The sequence below is a fragment of the Syzygium oleosum genome, unplaced genomic scaffold, assembly GCF_021117445.2.
Source record: "Syzygium oleosum isolate NSW1041296 unplaced genomic scaffold, Sole_v2.1 Sole_v2.02, whole genome shotgun sequence".
Lineage (NCBI taxonomy): Eukaryota > Viridiplantae > Streptophyta > Magnoliopsida > Myrtales > Myrtaceae > Syzygium > Syzygium oleosum.
Window position 1 is genome coordinate 159,591 of NW_026607486.1, and position 20,393 is coordinate 179,983.

The following is a 20,393-nucleotide window of genomic DNA, read 5'->3' on the forward strand; positions in this document are numbered from 1 at the left end:
AAATGATCGCTATACCCTCTACTCATTATCAAGAGTTTCACAATACTGCTGAATATTCGATTTAAGACATAAAAACACTGTTTACATGTACAAACCCGTGAAACACAGCTCCAATGATAGAAGTTGGGAACTCTCTATGTAAGTTAGCACGCTTACAACATGCTCGAATTTGTGACATCATGGAAGTTAGCGGGACTCCTTTATATCACTGGATTAGCATATTTAGTGGTTCTAATGTAGCTAATCAATAGTAAGTACATAATTGTCATTAATTATGTAAAAAGTAGACAACATTTATTTCTTTCTTCGTTGATGTTTACAAATAAGAGTCTTGATTGGATTGATGTTGTTAGTATTTTGAGAGGTTCCAAAACGATAGATCCAGTGCAATAGGGAAGCTATATTAAAGAGGATTTTTCCCCTTCATCTAGAAAATGGGATGAACTATCAAATTGTCCTAATTCAAAAAATTCTCAATCTCTTTACCCTCTAGCTGCCACACCACCCATTGCTCTTGCCGCCATCAGAATAGTGCCGGTACCGCCCATGACGAAGGGTAAGGGCTGCATTACATTCCCCCCTAAAGCACCGTTGTCGCCCCCTCTCTCCTCTAATTGTAGAGCTTTGCTGCGAAGATGGACAATTGTCTAATCCTGTCAACGGAAGGAGAGAGTGTAACGACTTGACTCGATTTGCGTAGGTCAAGCTCTAAAATGAATACTTGGATGTGACCGTACAAAGTGGTGACCTTTTAAGTTAGGGATGAATCTTTGCTTATGAATAATAGTTGTGAAAGAAGTGCACATATTTCAAAATTAAGATGCAAAGGGTGGCTACCGTTGGATTATAGCCATTTTTGTTTGCTTTCAGTTTGATGTTACGCATTGTTTTTAACCCTAGGATATTAGTTTGCTGATGCGACATCCTCGCAAGAGTAATGCCAAATAGGGAAGACGGCAATCCAACTCGCCACATATATGGGATCTATACAAAGCATCCGTGGAAGCTCACTTTTATCTTTTTTGAACAGTTGTATTTGTGAGGAACATTGCCATTTTGGAGAATATCAATCAAACTTTCACATGGGAAACAGCACAAAACAGAAGGTTCTATATACTGATAGAAACTGAAAGTAGAGAGTAAAGAGAAACGTGGGGTAAGAGTAAGGGACGGGGACAGTTCTTCCACTGGAGCGCCGCCGCAAATTCCTTCACCTCGGTGCTGTCAAAACGTTTGATTCTCTTTTTCGGGTCTTGAGTTCTTTGTCCAAGTCATTTGTTGGTGGTCTCTAAGCTAACTTTTGCATGAAATAAAGGTCATATTGCAACGTCGCACTTGGTTATGACAACGTGGAATAACACAGAATCCAAGAAAGGACAAGAATGAAGTATGGCATATAATTGGGTAGTGTCTGTGCAGAGAGAGAGAGAGAGAGAGTTAGGCTTGACAAGAAAGATAATGAGAATCAGTGAATATAGGGCAATAGTATAGTAATGTAATGATAAAATAAGAATAAAATAAAATAGAACAAACGAAAAGAAAAAGCAAAGCAGGGGGTGGCAACCTCCCCCCTTCACTTTTTCTCTTTCTTTTTGTCTTCTTAACAGTTCATATATCATATACCGCCTCAACTCAATCCGTCCCTCTCTCCCTCTCTCTCTCTCTTATCATTTGCAGCCTCTTTGGTCTCTCTCTCTTTCTTTGTTCCTGGATCATCACCTCTCGACCAAGGTCTCTCTCTCTCTCTCTCTCTCTGTTAGCTCATATTTGCTTTTCATCAAATCATTGAACTAAGTAAATTTGTTCTATCTTTTTTCTGCAGAGGCTGTACTGTACAGTTGTTAATCACAGACACGATTAGCATTAACCAGTCTCTCCACTTTTTTGTTTGGTACGAGGCTGGGTCATTGTTTTCTTCTTCCATAGATTTACATAGGGAGATTGGTTATTCAGAGAGAAGAAGGTCCAAAGGATCAAGGAGAGACGTAGAGAGATGGCTCCAGTTTCATTGCCTCCCGGTTTCCGGTTCCACCCCACGGATGAAGAGCTCGTGGCTTACTATCTGAAAAGGAAAATAAACGGCCGCAAGATCGAGTTAGAGATCATCCCGGAGGTCGACCTCTACAAGTGCGAACCGTGGGACTTACCAGGTATTTTGATGCGAGGCTTTTTAATCGGTAAACGGTTTGAGTAAAAAAAATAACTTGTAGAAGCCAAAGCACAGAAATATATGCATTACTTAGTTTCCTTCAGCTTCGAAAGTTGAATGTGTTCACACGTCTTTGAGGTGCCTTACTTTTTCTACAAGGTTGGATCAAATTGCCAAGTTATGGATTCTATTTTTCCTATTTTTCTTTGCTAATCACTCGGTTATGGACTCATTTCAATAGGAACGATGGAGCTTTTCAAGTCTTACGTGCTTTACTTTGGAGAAAAATGTGATGAAATTAATAGCATTATACTTTTGGGATCTTGTCGACAAATGAATGGTCCTTATGGTTCTACATTGAACATCTTTCTCAGGAGAAAGCAATCTGATGGAATTGTATGAAAAAAAAAATGCTTTTTGAAACCGTATCTGTTATGCTTGTTCTTCTTGTCATATAAGTTTGCTAAGGCGTACGATTGTACAGTATTACCCGAGATCAACATGCTTTAATTTAATTAGGTCAGTCAAATATCCAAAGCTTCCCTATGAAATATCTAATGGGCCTTTATTCATCCTCAAGTGTGAAAAGAAAGTCCTTGTGTGGCACTAAAGTGCATGGTCCCTCATCTTTAGAGTTTATATGGCGAAAATAAAGATCAAAGTATGTGGGAGACCAAGTCAAAAAGATGGGAGAGGAAAAGCGAGAGTGACTTGTCGGATATAATCTTTTCTTGAATTTTACTTCGAACTGGGTCGATCTTTCTTCTTCTTTTTCATCTCTTTAGCTTTGATCAGATGTAAAGTACTTGGAAACTACTCATGGAATTTTAGATATGTAGTCCCTGCATGATCAACTTTAGAGCGCATATCATCCCTCGTTTCTAGGTAGTAATTACTGCGTTTAAACATACAAACAGACGTTTCAATACAAATATATTTAGCTATGAAGAAAAAAAAGTACATCTATGGAAAATTTGTGCAAGAAGTCGCTAGGCTTGTAACACGCTGATAAATCTGTCTCTTTGATTGCAAACCCGTTGTAGGGAAATCTTTGCTACCTAGCAAGGATCTTGAATGGTACTTCTTCAGCCCTCGAGACCGCAAGTACCCGAACGGGTCGAGGACCAATCGCGCAACCAAAGCGGGATACTGGAAGGCTACGGGAAAGGATCGGAAAGTGAATTCCCAAAACCGTGCAGTGGGAATGAAGAAGACATTGGTCTATTATCGGGGAAGAGCTCCGCATGGTGCTCGAACCGATTGGGTCATGCATGAATATCGCCTTGATGAGAGGGAATGCGAAAATGCTTCTGGTTTACAGGTAAAAGCCCATTACCACGCATTACATGCGTTATGCATCTTCACCTAATTCTTGCTTTCTTGAAGGGGGAAAATAAGAAAACCCCTTGATGAGATATACCTTATTCATTTCTTTTCCGAAGCTTTATCCTTGCAAATATTTTTACAGGATGCATATGCGCTATGTCGAGTTTTCAAGAAGAGTGCGACATGCATGAAAGTCGGAGAGCGTAGCAGCACAATGAATTTGACAATGAGCCAAAGATCAGACGACTTGTATTTGGAGAGCAGATGCGACGACATGGAGAGCACAGATAATTACTCGGTTTCATTGAATACATGCTCGCCAAGCATCATGAATGAGGCATCGGCATTTGATGAGTATCCACCACATGAAGCCAAGTGGGTTCAGCCTTTGCATGAAGATACATTTCAGTTTCCTACTCCATCTTTCTCAAACCATGGTACCCTATCATATCCTCCATCTCAGGTAATGCTCATTTTCCCATTTAGTTTTTGGTTATCATTGCATAATTTTATTAAATCACGATCAATACGTCCAAAAGCTATAGATTGAGACGTGATTTGACGTTTAGATGCTCTAGTGTTGGCATATCCTCGTTAACTGATCAATCGTCCCACTGTTTGGTTACGAGCTATTCTAGTAAATTCCCACAGTGCATATTTTAGTTTATTAAAGTACCCAAACATTCATATACGAATCAAACTACCAAATTTCTACCAATACAGCAATAAAAGTTCAAATTTTATCAACGGGGAATAGTTTCATCGTGACTATCTAACCAACCAAACAATACCCTAGTTGTAATCTTCCTTGTTCACTAAGCTTTCTTGTAGAAATTTTTATACAACGTGTAGTCTCTTTTGCAGGTTGATATAGCTCTAGAATGTGCTAGGTTGCAGCATCGGCTTTCGCTTCCGCCGTTGGGAATGGAAAGCCTCGTTCAAGATGGATTCGTTCACTCCCAAATTCCGCAGTCGTCTCTGACGCAAGAAAGCAAAACTAAGTGTGATATTTTGCAAGAAATTCTCTCTGTCGCGCAGGCATCTCAGGATCTGATACAGCAATCCAACCCTTTATTTTCTTGGGATGCAAATTACACTCCTATCGAAGATTTCAACTTCAGCACTGAGAAAGAGACAGCTTATTGTCACCTAATTAGTGACATTCCTTTTGCAAGATACAACGATAAATCGTGCAGCGATCTGAATGCTCGAAATGTGGAGATTGGCGATTGGATGGAGGACTTCAAAATGGATCAGGGGACGTCAGAGAACTTGAGATGGGTGGGAATGTCAAATAAAGATATGGAGAAGGTAATGTTATTATTATTAGTTCTATAGACCACTCGCATCTTAGAATCAAGACTGGAAAAAGCCTTTTTTCAATAAAAATCAAATAGTAACTTGCTGTAGCCTCTACTGCTAGCTTGCAATAGTCCTGTCTTTTATCATCTCAATTGATACTTAGTACTTTTGTGTTTTTTTTCCAATATGAACTAGACTTTTGGAGAAGAAAACAAAGTAATTCCAGTCGAAAACATTTCAAACTTTCAGAGACGTGGAGAGGAAGAAGCTCAAGGTACAATGGCGTGCCCTCGATCTTTTCCCCTTCGATTTTTGTGCACATGAAATGCTCTTTCTCATCCGATTCTTCCTCTATGAAATCCTTTTGTTGCAGGGGAAATACTGCCCAGTAGCAGCTACAAGGAACTACTTGAAGATGAAGAGAGGGGCGATTTTCCGCTTGACTTCATCAATGAGGACCGGAATGGAGACTTTCTGGACGATGGCCATGTCGACGATTACTCGAACTCTCTGAGCTTCGAGATTGTCGAGGAAGTAAAAGTAAATCATGGGATGTTTGTCGCAACTCGACAGGCAGCGGAGACAATCTTCCACCAAATGGTGCCATCACAAGTGGTCAAGGTTCAAAGTCTCAACCAAGGAATGATACTAAATGACTCGCCCTTCACTAGCTCCTATCCAAAACGGAGGTACGAAGTCATCCTAGAATCTAATGTGAGAAAATTGAAGTCCTTCGCACGGGGAAAGTTTGTCGGCATGAAGAATTCCATCATTCCGAGCATGAAATTCGGAAGCTCGATCGTCTGTATGTTTGCACTGTTCTTAGTACATCTCATTTATCTTGGGGAGGATGTGGAGTATGAAATATTCATAGATGACAGCATCACAGCAACAAAAGATGCAGAGAATATCGAAGAGTGCGATTTCAACATGAAGAGAATAAGAAAAACAGCAAGCATCAAATGGAATGACAAGTCAGAAAATTCCACATCGATCACCATTGCCGGAGATGGGAGTAGCAGGCTGCATTGGAAGAAGACTGTGTTCTGCCTCACAATTGCTTTGGTTCTTTCTTGTGTTTGGGCTAACCAAAACATACTCACTCTTGAATACTGAAATGTCTTTTTTACTGTTCTTTTTTCTTGAATTTTATTGGTGTCAAGTCAACTAATTGGGAAGGCTTAAGTTAGCCCTGGGTACTTAGGGGTCAAATGCATTTGTTCTTTCATTTCCAATCAAATACATGTTCACAGATGATACAGCTTGTAACGGAATCATATACTTTTTACATTAGTGAAGTCTCACTTTAATTTTCTTTCAATGATGGTGTTCTTTCAGAGAGTTTCAAGTACTATGGGTTGATCTCACCATGCATCACTTCGGCTCCTATTTTGGTTCGCTTATTTTGAGATCAGCAAGCGACTCTTTAGTCTTCACATTGCATCAAACCCTATTTTTCACGAGAGGACCAAAATATTGACATGAATTCACCAGTTTGTACGTAAAAAGATTAGAAGAAAATCGTTCGTGCTTCGCTTCATGGGCGAAAGCAGTAGAGCAAGCATAGCAGATTTATTCACCGAGTTATTGGGCAAAGTCAAGAGTGGTTTGGTCGTGACAAGCTAGACACGTAGGATACGTGCGCTTAAGATTTAGAGAAAGTCTCAGTATCGAGGATATTAGTCTTTCGTCTTTTGTGTAACTCCGAGAAAGAGATCGTTGGTGATGTGTCGACCAGAGGCAGCAAAATGGGCCATGGACGAATATATTAACTCATTAAGTTTGGTGAAATATGGGTTGCTTAAAATTTAAAATATGGGTTGAAATGGGTCCATTGAGGCCGAGCCTGATTCCTGGATCGATGGGTCCAGGTTCTTCGAGACCAAGCTCGACACCCCGGTGCTTGTACTTGGGTCCATGGACGTTGGGCTCAAAACCTCGGTATCTGTGTTTAAGTTCCTAGTGGCCATGCTTGGGTACTTGGTTCCTGCACCCAAATCATTGGCGTCAGGCCAGGGTCCATCAAGGCCGGGCTCGGTTCCTCGATGACCATCTCAGGTACATCGAGATTGGGCCCAGGACTTCGGTGCTCGTGCTTGAGTCCCTAGTGAACAGTATCCACACACCAGGCACCCTCGACCAAGTCACTAGAACCCGTCCTGAGTCCATCGAGGCTAGGCTTGGTTCATTGATGACTAGGTCTAGGTCCAAGGCCGGGCCAAAGAAAGGCACTCGGGTCCACAGAGAATGAGCTCGAGACCTTGATGTATGTGCTCGAGTCCCTAGTGGCCATGCCTGGGTACTTGGCTCTTGCGCCCAAATCACTAGCGTCCACTCAAGGCCCATTGAAATCGGGCTCAGTTTCAGGTAGATCGAGGTTGCGCTAGAGACCTCGATGCTTGTGCTAAGGTCCTCAATGGCCGTGCCCGTGTACCTGACTCCCTCACCTAAGCACTAGTGTTCGGCCCGAGTCCAATAAGGCCGGGCCTAGTTCCTTACAGCCAGGCTTGGGTCCAAAAAGGTTGGGCCCAGATCCCTTGAGACCGGGCTCAGGACCTCGTGCCTAGGTGCTCGGTAGCTATGCCCGGGTTCCTGCCTCTTGCGCCCAAATCACTAGTGCCTAGCCTAAGTCCATTGTGGCTAGGCTCAGTTCCTCAATAACCTGGCCCATGTCCATAGTGACCAGGCCTAATTCCCTCGAGGCTGAGTCCGAGACTTGAATGCCTTTACCTAGGTCCACGTAGGCTTGGCCCGAGTTTCTCAAGGCTAAGCCTGAAAACCTTGGTGCTTGTGCCCGAGTCCTTGATGACTATGCCAGGTACCCAGTTCCCATGCCCAAGTCACTAGCACCCGGCCTCGATTCAAAGAGGCAGGCCCAAGTCAGTCGAGGTCGGGCCTGGTTCCTTAACAGTCGTGTCTTTGGATGCCATGCCCGAGTCCCTAGTGGCTATGTCCAAGTACCCGGCTCTGCACTAAAGTGACTAGCGCCCAAGCCAGGTCCATTGTGGCTGGGCCTGCTTCCTTAACGGCAAGGCTCAGCTCCATAGAGGCCGGGCGCAGGGCCTAGGTCCCTTGAGGCCGTCCTCGAAACCCTAGTGCCCGTGCCCGAGTCCACAGGTGTAACAGCCCGAATTTCAATGTAATTCCGGGATCAATAATGCTGATATTATTTCGCATTTCATTTTAGTAAATTTCGCCCAGAGCTGATCACTCTCGGGATACTAACCAATGGGGTATGGCTAACTAGAAATCGGTACGTGGACCAGGGACCCTATCGTGAAACGGACACCGATCACGAGAGATGATGAGGGAATATTTTGGGCCAACGTGGGCCGATCGTAGGAAAGGATAATGGATTGGGTTTGGCCAACGCCTACGATGTACAATAGGGACGCAGGTGATTCTGCAAGACCGAAAGTACACGTGGCCAATCAGTCCTGAACTGAAACCGAACGATCGTGACCTCTGGAACTAGTGATAATTTCTCATTCTCTCAATGATCGGGACCATTACGATACGGATAGCCCTAGGTCGATACGCGTAACCTCTAAACAGCCGCCCGTTAGTGAAAGACCCTGAAATTGAAAGTTTAGCGAGTATTATTCACGGAATTAGGCCCGGATTATGATGTCGATTTTCAAAGGCTTAAGAGACTATTTTTGGGAATCTGACGTCATATTACGCTGGCCACACACGTTTGGAGTTAGTACGAGTAAAAATTGGAATTTCGGTCCGGGGGTGGAAAATTACGATTTTGCCCCTCGGGACGCCAGCGTTGCTTTTCGAGGCCAAATGAGGTTATTTTTCGAGGCCGACGTCATTTTTGGGTGGCCACGCATACCGAGAGTCGTTATGGACAAAAATTGGAATTTCGACAAAAATTGAAAAAATAATATTATTTTATTCTCGAAACTTTGCAGTCAGTTTTCGAGGGCTTAAAGAATGAATTTCGCGAATCTGACGCCATATTATGTTGGCCACACACATATGGAACACGTATGTGCGAAAATTGGAATTTCGGTTCGGGATCGAAAAATTACGAAAATGCCCCTAGGCCATTTTTGAATAATTCCGAATTTTGGATTTAATTAGGGGACTAACCAAGGTGAGTTAGGGCTAAACCAGGTCTGGTCAGCTTGGGTTAAGGACCAATGACCATTTTACCCCTAAATAATTGGATTAGATTGGATCCTGGCCCTTGGATCAAGGGCAAAATTGTCCAAATGGCCAAGATTTTGACACATGGAATCCACTCACACTTGTTGACCCATAATTGACCAGACTATTCTCTCTCTCCTCAGAACCATTCGGCCATTTCCCCCAAAATTCTCTCCCATTTCCCGTTTCGTTCTCCCGTGACTCCATTCTTTGGTTCCTGTATCGTTCACGCCGAACAAGTCACAGTGAGCCGCCGGTCACCATCCAAAGCACCACCAGCAGCCATTTTCGCCCAAGATCAGCCACCCACTGCTCCATTTCCAGCCTCAAACGATGAAGAACAGCAGCAAATCGCCTTCGCCGGTGTCGCCGTGACCGCCGGCTTGCATCCGGAACGCCACCGTCGATCCTTACCGCGCGTCGGTGATCGACCGCCCGTTCTCGTCGTCCCGAGTCGTTAATAGGCGAGTATAAACCCCTAAACCCTTAATTAGTTTGAATGTGCATTTTTAGGGGTTAATTAGGCCTAATTGGGGTTTAATTAGGCTTAATTGTGTGTGGGGTGATTTGGACCTAATGAGATAGTTTAATGGTGGATTAAGGCCCAAATAGCCCCCTGTTCTGGTACTGTTCATTGAGTACCGAAATTGTGTAATTTTGTCTAAGTGTTTCATTAATTAAGTTCAAGTGCCAATGACTTGGATTTGGACATTTTGGGGACTAATTAGGCTTATTTGAAGCTTAATTAAGTGTATTTGGTTGTTGGGTGATTGGGGTTTGAGATTAGAGCCTAATGAGGGTGTTTAATTGTGGTTTAGTGGACAAAATGTGTCCTGCCCTGGTACTGTTCATTCAGTACCGAATTTGTGCAAATTGTCCAAGTTGAGTATTTAGTTGATTCATTGATTAATGGCAAGAATTTAGGCATTCTTGGGGGTTGGTTGGGACTTAAATAAACCTTATTGGATGACCCCATGATTGTGAGATCGACTATCGGAAATTGATTTGTCCAAGTCGGGCCCGAGGCGCATGAAATTGAATTGTAACAAATGCGCGGATTAAATGTTAAAATGGTCGGATTACATTGGGAATAATTTAATCGTGCCGAGAGGGTGTTAGATACATTGACTTGGGGAATAATTGTATTCGGCATATCGCCTTGGGTATTGGCATGAATTCCCGAGTGTATAAATTGTATGCCAGGTTGTGATTGATTTGAAATTAAGTGTAATAATGTGCATGCCTGAGCTTTGTTCAAACTGTGGCCTACGGGTCATTATATCCAACTGTGGCCTTCGGGTTGGGCCTACGGGTCGATATATTCAAACTGTGGCCTTCGGGTCGGGCCTGCGGGTCGATATATTCAAACTGTGGCCTTCGGATCGGGCCTACGGGTCGTTATATCAAACTGTGGCCTTCGGGTAGTGGCCTTCGGGTCGTGCCGTCCTGAGGCGTCTTACGCGGGACGATGCCCGGTTCGTCCGGAAGACGACCAACCTGATGCGTTTTACGCGGGCTCTGGTTCGTGAGGAGATCGGTGTTGCGCCTGATGCGTTTTACGCGGGCTAGAGACACTGGGCCATGAGCGCCTTGGCGCAGGCCGTGAAGTGTTGTTGGTCTTCGGGTCGTGACCTTCGGGTCGATTGATAATATATAAAAATGAGCATTGTGCCAACGTGCATCGTTTGAGCTGATTCATAAGCATGGCAAATGAGTGCCAGTGTATGTGGCTGAGGTGCGTGCCGGTGATTTGTGTGTGAGGCTGACACTAACGAGCATGAGCATGCGTATGGCGCACGTGTGATTGAGTATGATTGCGCCTGTGCCGTGATTATCGTGGTAATATAAAATGCCTAACCTGCAGGGTAAGACAGGTAAGAGATCTAGGCCAGAGGGCCTAGGTCGGAGGTTATTTATGAGTGAAATTGCTGTGTGATTATGTGTCCTGGTCAGGAGATTGCATGCTAGCCTAGCTTAGGTTTAGGGGTTGAACTCACTGAGATTCGTCTCACGGTTGTGTAAACCGTAACATTTTCAGACCCCCAACAGTAGGATGCCGAGGTCACCACCTCTCGTTTGGAATCTTGCATTTTATCCAGCAATCGTCGAGCATGCACCCGGTGGGGGACGGAGCGGAATGGAGAAGTGGCTGTTTGGGTTATTCCCACATTGTTGGTGTTTCCTTTTTGGTTGTCGTGAACACCGTAAAAAGAGTTTTAAAATAGTAATATAAGTATGTACATATTTTCTGCGTTGATCGTTGTTTATTGGATGGCTATCCTTGGCTCATATTGTAATTGTCTCAGGTTTGTTTATTTTATACTTCCGCTTGTGCTTGATCTTTGTATGGGCGTGGGTCGGCGACGCTTCCTGGGACGTCGCAATTTATCGACCGAAGGTGGGATGCTCACGCTTCGTGGGGTACGGGGCGTGACAACAGGGGCCGAAACTAACCAGTTCCTGGTTCTAAAGCCTCTTTGTTTTTGTCCGTTAGCGTGGTGCTCAGCCACATTCTCCACGTTGCTTATGTTCCATGTGAACTCCTAGCCCACAACTCGACTCGAGCACCTAAGCTCTCTCACCTACTTGGCAAGCCGATCCATGGAGTTTCCCATTCTTCAAAAGAGATAATTTAAAGAGAAAAAATTGCTAAGAATTGGAGCTGGGGTTGGGTCCGGTTGGGTATGAGTCATTGAGATAGAATTACATAAAATTAAGTCAATTTGGGTCGAAATTTTTTTTACCCTATCGTTTAACAAGCCTAATGTTGACATCGTCAGGGAATTGATGTAACATATGGTATGGTGTATAAAAAGTTTACCTTATTATTCCCTATTCATGTCTACTTACTAACCATATTCATATGAATACATTTATTATTTTTTAAGTGGGCCTCGAGGACTAGAGATATCTTCCCATAAGAGAATTCGTTATATATATGCACGCTCGCACGTGTGAGCCAAGCGATACTTAAAGCATCAATAATTAGATTAACAAGCAACTGTTGGTGACGAAAAATTCACTAGAAAATGAAGGAATATGTTATAAATCTAAAAATAAAACAAGGGAGTTCTAGATATGCATTCTTGGGGAAACGAATATTATGAATTTCTGAACAACTGCATATGGAGTATTGCGCATTTTCGCAATATATCCAACAATTCTCTTTGCGATATATCTTGTCATGGATAATGATTTACCCATCTACTTTTGCCAAAACAAAGGTGGACATACATAAAAGGGACAATTTCGTAACAAAAGAAAGTGAAATATAAGGAAGTGAACGATGATCTCAGAGAAATCACCCCTAAATCTCTATAAAATATATAGGAGCATGATCTGTATCATTCTTCCAACGCTGCAAACGGAGGAGAGAAAAGAAAATTTTTCCTCGAAAATTCTACTCGAATAATTTGCTCGCCTTTTCCACACTAAATCGATTGCACAAATGTGATTACATTCTTAATTTATACTTTCATCTTTCGTATTGAGTCATTTTACGTGCTCGAAATATTACATGCACTTATATTATTGTTCAATAAATATTGCAATTGTATTTTTGTTATAGTTTTCTACGCGAAAAACTATCAAAAAAGTCCTAAACCTATTAGAATTGTGCCAATTCAGTCCATCCAGCCAATTTTGGTTGACCGTCCGGCCGACGTTGACGTGAACAATTTTTAATAATATATTTAATTTATTTTCATTTTCTTTTTTTTTCTTTTCTTCCTTTTTTTTATTCCCCACAGTGACCGGGGAGGCTCCAATGAGGCTTGCTCGGCCTCGCCCACGGCTGGCGAGGCCATGGCCACCTTCGCCCGCGGCCGATGATGCTTTGGCGATGTGAGCAAGGCCGACTTCGCCCGCGGCCGATGAGGCCATGGCAAGGCTACGGGCGAGGCCAGCCTCGCCTAGATTCGAGCAAGGGCGGCGAAGCCCTCGCCTAGTGGTTGGCGAGCCTCGTCTAAGCCTCGCTGGCCACTATGGGGAGAAAAACAGGAAAGAAGGAAGAAAAGGAGAAAGAAAAGAATATATAAATAAATAATTAGAAAAAAATAAAATATTATAAAACTTTGTTCATGTCAAGACGGCTAGACGGTGACCGAACCGGCAAAAAAAATGTTTTAGGACTGAATTGACATAATTACAATAAATCTATGATTTTTTTGGTAATTTTCTCATTTTCTCCGTATTAGTATGTTTTTCTTGCGAAAATTTACGAGCAATACAACAAATATGATCTTAGACCCATGTAATGCGCGGGCATCTTGCTGTATATACATATAAAAGACACGTACAAGGTAGTCCAACTTTACACTCATTAGCTTTTCTCTTTACACACGCAATAGGTTGATTGATTCTATTTACTCCACAGGTGTAAAATTATCACAAGTCATTGAGCAATCGGTCAGACGCAATCCGACATTACCAATCAATGTCAATCACTATAAAGCCAAAAGGTCTTCACTGTCACGAAAGTGATCGTCCTATATTATTGTGATGGGGAAGAAGCTGCATGTGATTGAACCCGTGAATTAGTATTTCCTTTCGTTCTTATCATGGACGACAACCTGTGAAATTTCAGGTGGATAAATCAATCATGATATTGTAGAATTATTAGCTGGGAAAAGAATTAAGGATATTTCTGGGACAGCTTAAAATAAGTACGTGTTTTTATTCCCTCTAAATAAAAATTAATTGAATTTTACAGAATCGCGGTATTTATAGAGTGGATACGATGAATATCGGATAAAATTAAGAGTCCAAAAAGGACTAATGCTCAGTTTGGATGGAAATCATTTGGAGGAAATGGAAATAACCAAATAACTTCGAGAGTGAAGAAATGGTGACAATGAGTTAGAATGTTGTTTGGATGTCGAGGGAAAAAGATGGAAACGCATGCAAAATATCTTCATCATTCCATCCAAACGCACAATCATTTTTAAAATCATTTCTCTTCCCCTTTAAGCACTCCATCTAAATTAAGCGTGAAAGCGAAACCATATACTTTAACGCTAAGTCACCCCACTTATACACTAAAATGGGTGATTAAGTTGAAAAGCCTTGTGGAAAACCATATGTAAGCTCTTTTTGTCACTTCTCATACATTAAAGACTAATTCCGAGCCCAATAAAGGAAAGAGATCGAAACTGCAATCCGGAGGTCGCGGACTAACCAGACCAGATCGGGGGGTCGGGCCAAGAATCAAAGACTTAAGGTGCTGAGTTTCTAGCCACAACAAAAAGGGGGACTGTGTTATAAGTTCTCTAAGATTACAAAAACAACAGTCAAAACAAAGTCGGTGTCAGTCATTTTCAGAAATGCAACGGTCTCACTTGGATTTAGACAATGTTAAGAGGTGGAGTTGGAGGTGCACAGCACATGGGATGAAAAAGGGCAGAGGTAAAGGCAAAGGCGGGAAGGGATAAGGGAAGTGAGAACCAAAGAGGAAGCAGATGAAGAGAAGAGACAAGTACCGTTCACGGGTCACCAACTGTTTCACCATTAATAAACAGCCACACCCACATGCCAAGTGCCAACAAGTTCATTTCCAAATCACTCACAGCCCAAGTCGTACCCCACATTACATAAGCGTCCATCCTTTTCCTAAAGCTGCATAACTTTTCACTGTAATTCTTGAACTGTGTCTAATGTCAGTATCGATCAGTGTCCCGATTAAACATGGTCGAACTGCCAGGTTTCAATTTAAACACCTAAGCCTAGGCAAAAAATTTCAGCTTGAGATTTGAATTCAGAGCCATGTATAGACGAGTGGATAGTATAAGTTCTTCTGCTAAAGTGCCTAATCAGATAGAAGCTGCATCATTCATACCTACCTGAAAAAGCGTCTCGTTCTTTTCTTTGTTCCTCTTCAACATCTACCATGATTACGTCATCCTCTTCTTCGGTTTCCTGGGTACGAAGGTTTTTGGTCGCAGCCTGGTTCCTCGGTTGTGGATGTCTTCAAGGCCTGAATGCAGCATCCACAGTGAAGGTGAGCAACATCTCCAAGGTGGAGGACGCAACGAACTTCCACATTTACTATGGACAGACCTTCAAAGTCATCAAGAATGCCATTGACAGCGAGAGCTACCTCCTCATTCAGGTCTCTGTTTTGCCGGACATCCTTGCTGAGAGAGAGCTTTTCTTTTTCTTTTTCTTTTTCTGAAAACTCCTTTTTTTAACTATTTTTGGATGAATAAACAGAGAAAGCAAGGATACTCACTCAAATTCATAATCTGTTGGTCTCAGTAGGACATAATCACCATAAACACAAGCTTTTGCTTAACTAGTCACAACATTAGTTTAAAAAGCTTTAGAGCAAAATTTCAGTGTGTGCTTGGCTCTTATATTGCAGTTTTAGTTGCTAGAAAGGTTTTAGGGAGGGTCCAAGTTTATTGGATTTTTTCTCTTGTTTAACTTGTGACAGATGCCCTGTTTTAGGAATATCCCAGTTCTTAATATCGACCTAAATATCATACACAATGAGATTAAGCTGGCTTATCAGCATTTGATCTGGTTCACTAACTGCGAAAAACAGAGATACTACAAAAAAATTTCCTCCAGATAGGTAATTACTTTTCTTAAGAAATTAGTTTGACACTCCTCTACACAATATATGACAGAGTAACTCAAAGATGGCATCGAGAACAAAATATTGCACTTCCAGGATCAAATCATTCATCATTCCCCTATCGAACTATTCAGTGGATGCCGAACTTTTTCCAGGTATCTCTCTTGTCCATCGTATATTTAAATTGCAGTGGCCTTTATGTTGATCTTCACACTTGTCGAAACTATATACATCAGCAACAATCACATAACAAGATGGGACAAAACGAAAGAAAGATACTAGAAGTCCAGCGCTGCATCATCATAGTAATGTCATCTAGATTTAGTATGTCAAATAGTCTTCTCTAACCATCTCTTTCTTTTCATGTTCCTTCTTTTCTTGCAGTTTCCTTTTTTGAGGTAAGTGTATATCGGTTCTCTGGAATCAGAGTCAAACCAAGTTGATGTCTTCACGATCTAAAATGAGTATATGCATATTATCATAACCATTTTAGATGGCCTTCTTGATGTACAGCTTTTAGGCTTACTTGGGAGCTTAAAGGGCATTACAACAGACTCCGTTGCCTCTGAATGCGTACTAAAGTTATGCGAAGGAGGAGAACTCGAGATGATTAACAAGAGCAATCCTCAGCAATTTCAGCAATTCTTGGCACATTTTATTAGCAACACTGATCAAGCACAAGCTTGTAACTTCGCATCATTTGTTCCTTCCAGCGAAATCCTTCCTTTGCAGGTGAGAGAGTTTACCAGTGATGATTCATGTTTATACTTCCTTTTTCCATTAATTAGTACAATCCAATTCCTACATTTTCTCTTTGGATGGAATTAACAGAGAGCAGAATGGATAAAGTACCTTGGAGTTTATGCTAACCTGGAATATAAAGCCAATCAAGTGTACAATGCTGTAAGTACTCACATTCCATCTGTACAATTCTGCTGAATTAAAGAGAGAATTTTGTATGAAGTGTCATCTGATTTCCGCATATCTTTCTAGGTTAAAGAAAATTATTTGTGCCTGGCCAGGGTTGCTGCAAGCAAAGCTTCATCAGTCAAACCAACAGTTGCCTGGATGGAGTACAATGATGTTTGTATACTCTCATCAAGGCTTTTTACTGCTCTTAAACTTTCCAGATCACACAAATAAAATGGAGTTCCAATTCTGAATTATCATCATCTAGAATTTAATCCTGCATTATCAAAAACAAGCTGCACAAATCAGTCCAAACTAAATACGGTTCAGATCGAACACTCCTTCAACGATTTCTACGCAATTATCACTGTCATGCAAAACTTGACAAGTCGCTGACAAGAAATTGCTCGTTTTTTTTTTTGCAGAAAATATGGTCCTTTACCGAGGAAACACTCAAAATGAAGGTAAGTCATGATAGCAATTGGTTTCCTAAAACAAGAACTGTGCCTTTCAAAAGGAAGCCTTGAATCTTGTAAAGTTAAAAGACATGCACAAATGCTAGTCTAGCCATTACGAGTATGGTTGCGAAGGCCAGCAAAATTTTCAAGTACAAAATAGGCAGATGCACTTGAAGGAGCTCTATTTTTACTAGCTACGGATTAGAGAGGTGTTGAATTTTGAAAATGCTTCCTCTGCTTTTTCTTCACTGTACTTTATGAATTATGTTTCGAAACAGTATGTGGAGGATGCTGGAGGAGAGAATGTTGATGAATCGATCAGCAAGATCACTTACAACACCTCCAATCCTGATGATTTGGAGCAGCTGCATGCCATCTTATGTGTAAGTCCATGCCTAGAGATTACTTTAGATCCCTCACCTTTGTGCTTCAGGCTTTATCTGAGATTATAATTCCATGAAATACCAGAAACTCGGTTTGTGCTTGAAGTGTAATTGTGTCGCTGATTATTTTCTAACTTGGTCAATTCCATTGCTGGTGTAATCAGACTGTCGATGTGGTCATCGACGGAACATACACTTCCAATCCCATGGGCTACGAAATGTCAACTTTTGTTGAGAATGTAGCAGTTGAAGATACCTCTTGTTTTGCATTTCTTGCAAATCAAAACCTGTGGAGATATGATAAAAGATTGCAAAACGCCAGCAACACTCTTGGTAAGTACTAAGTAGCCAATTTTTATCTACATAGGGTTGCAATGAACTCCTACTGAGAAAGAACGTGACTACTAACAGTATAGTCTAAGCTTGCTCGACTTTTGACATTTTAGCAAGAACTGACTATATGCAATAAGTCACTGGGTACTCGAAGACTCCTGGACAACCGACTGTTAACAAAAAAAAAGGAGTACAAGAATCATACCAAAGTGTTTAATTTAATAAACATATTTATTTGAGTGATACATATTACTTGATTTCTGGGAAGGTGCTAATACAATTTTCTTTGCTTTTGGGATGTGTATAATTGAAGATTGGTTTGACGGAGCAGTCTCCCAACCTCAGTTGGTTCTTGCAGATCTCATGGAAGCTTTATTCCCAACAGGAAACTATACTACTACTTACTTTAGGAATCTAGCCAGGGTAAATTGTTCAACTTTCCTTGTCGAATTATTTTATACTGTCCCCCGCAAGTCCAGAACACAGTTTTCACGAGTTAGTAGGACGATGTCATATGTAGCATGTGCCAGACATTCTAATATCGCTTGTCGAAATTGTGTCTTCCACTGAGTTGGACAAGATGAATTGTTTCTTTCCCCCTTCTCAAGCAGATGAAACCGGGGATCATTTTGACCATTAGCACTAACTTATGAGTTTCAAATGCAGGAAGAAAGAGTGGTAAACATAACCCCCGACATGTGCGATAGGGATACCTCTAGAGCTATGGAACCAACTATCATACCTTGCTCATGATTCCCCGAGGGATCAAATTCATTACATTTTAGATTTTCCTACAACAAAAGTTCACTGTTGTCATCGGTTTTTCCTGTACTCGTGTAATTTGATCGTGTTTGATTAGTTTTCAAGAGATCAGAGGTGGTGTTTCAGAATGAGGGCATTGTCATCTTTGCTTGTAATTGCTTCTAATCAATGTTCAATAGCCTCGACATTTCTGCACATGATGTCGGTACTTCCACAAAAAATCGCATCGTCAATGAACAATCCAGAATAAACAGTATGAACACGCATTAAATTGATTAGCAGCAAAAGCAAGTGGAAAGAGCGTAAAACCGATCAAATTGTCTAAACCAAATTCAGCAAAGAGATGCTATCTTGGTAACTAAAATCATGGGACAATCGCTATCTTCAGCTCATCCCTACACCAAGGAGAAGCTGTATTGGTAATTTAAGCATGGAATAACTGCAGACAAGCAACTCCTAAATTATAGGGATGATGACACAAATGGTCCCTGAACTTTAGTCCAATATACAACGTGGTCCCTGAACTTTTAATTTGTTCAATTTTGGCCCCAAGACTTTTGGTACATGTTAAGTGTAGTCCTTGAACTATATGAACATGTTCGAGATCAGGGGAAACATCAAACATTTTCATAGAGTCCAAGAACTAAATTGAACATGTACCAACAGTTCAGTGACTGCATTGAACAAATTAAAAGTTCGGAAACCATATTACACATTGGACTAAAGATCAGAGACCATATTGAACAAATTAAAAATTCAGGGACCACATTGCACATTGTGCTAAAGTTCATAGACTATTCGTTTCATTTTCCCAAAATTATTTTACGTTTGTTTGCTGGCCAAAATAATCTTAAACTTGCCGAATTAAGCAAATGGACATGAATCTGTTTTGACGTTGGGCTGGGCTTACCAAGAGCATTGGGCGGGGTTGGGCCCATTCCCCCCGGGAGAAGCACCAGCACATCCGCCGTACACGTGTCCAAATCACATCCGCCGATGCTCTGGTCATAAATCTTCCCAAACTCGCGCCGTCGTTCGTTTTGCTACTTCTAGGGTTTGTTCTTGCGCCTCGTCCGCCTCTGTTCTATATAAAACGAGGGTTCTTGGCAAACTCAATCGCAATTGTAGTCTGCGACCGTGGAAGATCCAGCTTCTCCTGCGGCGGTTGAAGTGAGAATCGATTGCTTCTTCTTCCCCGTGTCCTTCCTCTCCGTTCTTCTTCTTCTTCCCCCCCTTTTTTGCTTGTGTTTTTGCTGCTTCTGGGTCGTGAAAAACGCGTCAAAATACTGATTACCTGCGCTGTGTGACTCACCGTGAGCGCTGTGTATGAGCTGACGCTAGATTCGTCCATGTCTGCCTCCGCTTCTGCCTCGCAGTGCCCTGTTCTTCTGGCTCTCCGATCGGGCAGATTGGAGACATTCGGTTAAAAAAAGGAAAAAGATTTTTCTTTTTCTCGAAAGCGATGCAGTTCGAGTGTTTGCTGAAATGTGTTTTTTGTGTGTGGGGAAGAGAGGAGGTTTGGAGATGATGACTATTTCCCCAGATGATCGACGCTGATTATACTGTGCGCTTTTTTTTAGCGTTCCTCTTCGCTGAGGAACCAAGCCAGTATTGCTGATCCAATTCACTCCTCTTCCCGAACACAAAAACAAAAACAAAATTTTGGTTTTTTCTCGCGGCCACCGAAGTTTCCCTTTGGGTCTCGCTCGATCGATTCGCTCGAGTCGACGACGAGGAATTGGGTTGGTTTTTCAGCCGATTTGAATTCAGGGCAGAACCTGAACATTGGATTAGGGTTTAAGTAAGTGGAGGGGATTCTTGAGATGAAGGTGGAGGTGATGATTATTTCCCCAGATGATCGACGCTGATTAAACTGTGCGAACTCTATTTTCTCTCTTCTGAGAAATCCAAGCCAGGTGTCTGATCCATCTTTGTCTCGGCCCCCTCCATCATAAACCCTAAAAAGTACTAAATTTTTTTGAGGATGTATCTGAACTTGAAGTGCATTTAAATGGAAGAAAGAAATAAGAACAAAATAG

General features: G+C 41.8%; 2 protein-coding genes and 2 non-coding genes across 6 annotated transcripts; all 4 read left to right on the forward strand.

The window, feature by feature from the left end:
* The first annotated feature begins 1,631 nt into the window (after positions 1-1,631).
* On the forward strand, positions 1,632-6,098 carry LOC115692042 (NAC domain-containing protein 54). 2 transcript variants are annotated; one of them, XM_056306272.1, is made up of 7 exons: positions 1,632-1,731; positions 1,823-2,150; positions 3,193-3,470; positions 3,618-3,938; positions 4,328-4,786; positions 4,973-5,051; positions 5,151-6,098. In XM_056306272.1, the coding sequence occupies exons 2-7, from the start codon at positions 1,994-1,996 to the stop codon at positions 5,891-5,893; spliced, it is 2,037 nt and encodes a 678-aa protein (XP_056162247.1). In that variant the 5' UTR covers positions 1,632-1,731; positions 1,823-1,993; the 3' UTR covers positions 5,894-6,098. The 2 variants fall into 2 exon arrangements, with proteins under 2 accessions (XP_056162247.1, XP_030474652.1); XM_030618792.2 differs by having other exon boundaries at positions 4,340-4,786.
* Positions 6,099-14,473: 8,375 nt separating this feature from the next.
* LOC130136088 (uncharacterized) lies at positions 14,474-18,549 on the forward strand. 2 transcript variants are annotated; one of them, XM_056306128.1, is made up of 10 exons: positions 14,474-15,041; positions 15,562-15,664; positions 16,003-16,241; positions 16,341-16,412; positions 16,503-16,592; positions 16,844-16,882; positions 17,155-17,259; positions 17,424-17,592; positions 17,906-18,015; positions 18,259-18,549. In XM_056306128.1, the coding sequence occupies exons 1-10, from the start codon at positions 14,820-14,822 to the stop codon at positions 18,343-18,345; spliced, it is 1,236 nt and encodes a 411-aa protein (XP_056162103.1). In that variant the 5' UTR covers positions 14,474-14,819; the 3' UTR covers positions 18,346-18,549. The 2 variants fall into 2 exon arrangements, with proteins under 2 accessions (XP_056162103.1, XP_056162108.1); XM_056306133.1 differs by having other exon boundaries at positions 14,843-15,041; positions 16,023-16,241.
* A 1,323-nt stretch (positions 18,550-19,872) lies between these two features.
* On the forward strand, positions 19,873-19,977 carry LOC130137530 (small nucleolar RNA Z103). The gene has a single exon (XR_008815944.1). It is a non-coding gene; the product is annotated as a small nucleolar RNA Z103 (small nucleolar RNA).
* Positions 19,978-20,183: 206 nt separating this feature from the next.
* On the forward strand, positions 20,184-20,283 carry LOC130137529 (small nucleolar RNA Z103). Its single transcript, XR_008815943.1, has one exon. It is a non-coding gene; the product is annotated as a small nucleolar RNA Z103 (small nucleolar RNA).
* The last annotated feature ends 110 nt before the right edge of the window (positions 20,284-20,393 follow it).

Coding starts and splice junctions, on each gene's coding strand:
- LOC115692042 (XM_056306272.1), top strand. CDS start 1,994: ATGGCTCCAGTTTCATTGCCTCCCGGTTTCCGGTTCCACCCCACGGAT. Junction 3,471..3,617: donor AAAATGCTTCTGGTTTACAG/GTAAAAGCCCAT, acceptor ATATTTTTACAG/GATGCATATGCGCTATGTCG. Junction 5,052..5,150: donor TGGAGAGGAAGAAGCTCAAG/GTACAATGGCGT, acceptor CTTTTGTTGCAG/GGGAAATACTGCCCAGTAGC.
- LOC130136088 (XM_056306128.1), top strand. CDS start 14,820: ATGATTACGTCATCCTCTTCTTCGGTTTCCTGGGTACGAAGGTTTTTG. Junction 16,413..16,502: donor CCAATCAAGTGTACAATGCT/GTAAGTACTCAC, acceptor ATATCTTTCTAG/GTTAAAGAAAATTATTTGTG. Junction 17,260..17,423: donor AGCTGCATGCCATCTTATGT/GTAAGTCCATGC, acceptor TGGTGTAATCAG/ACTGTCGATGTGGTCATCGA.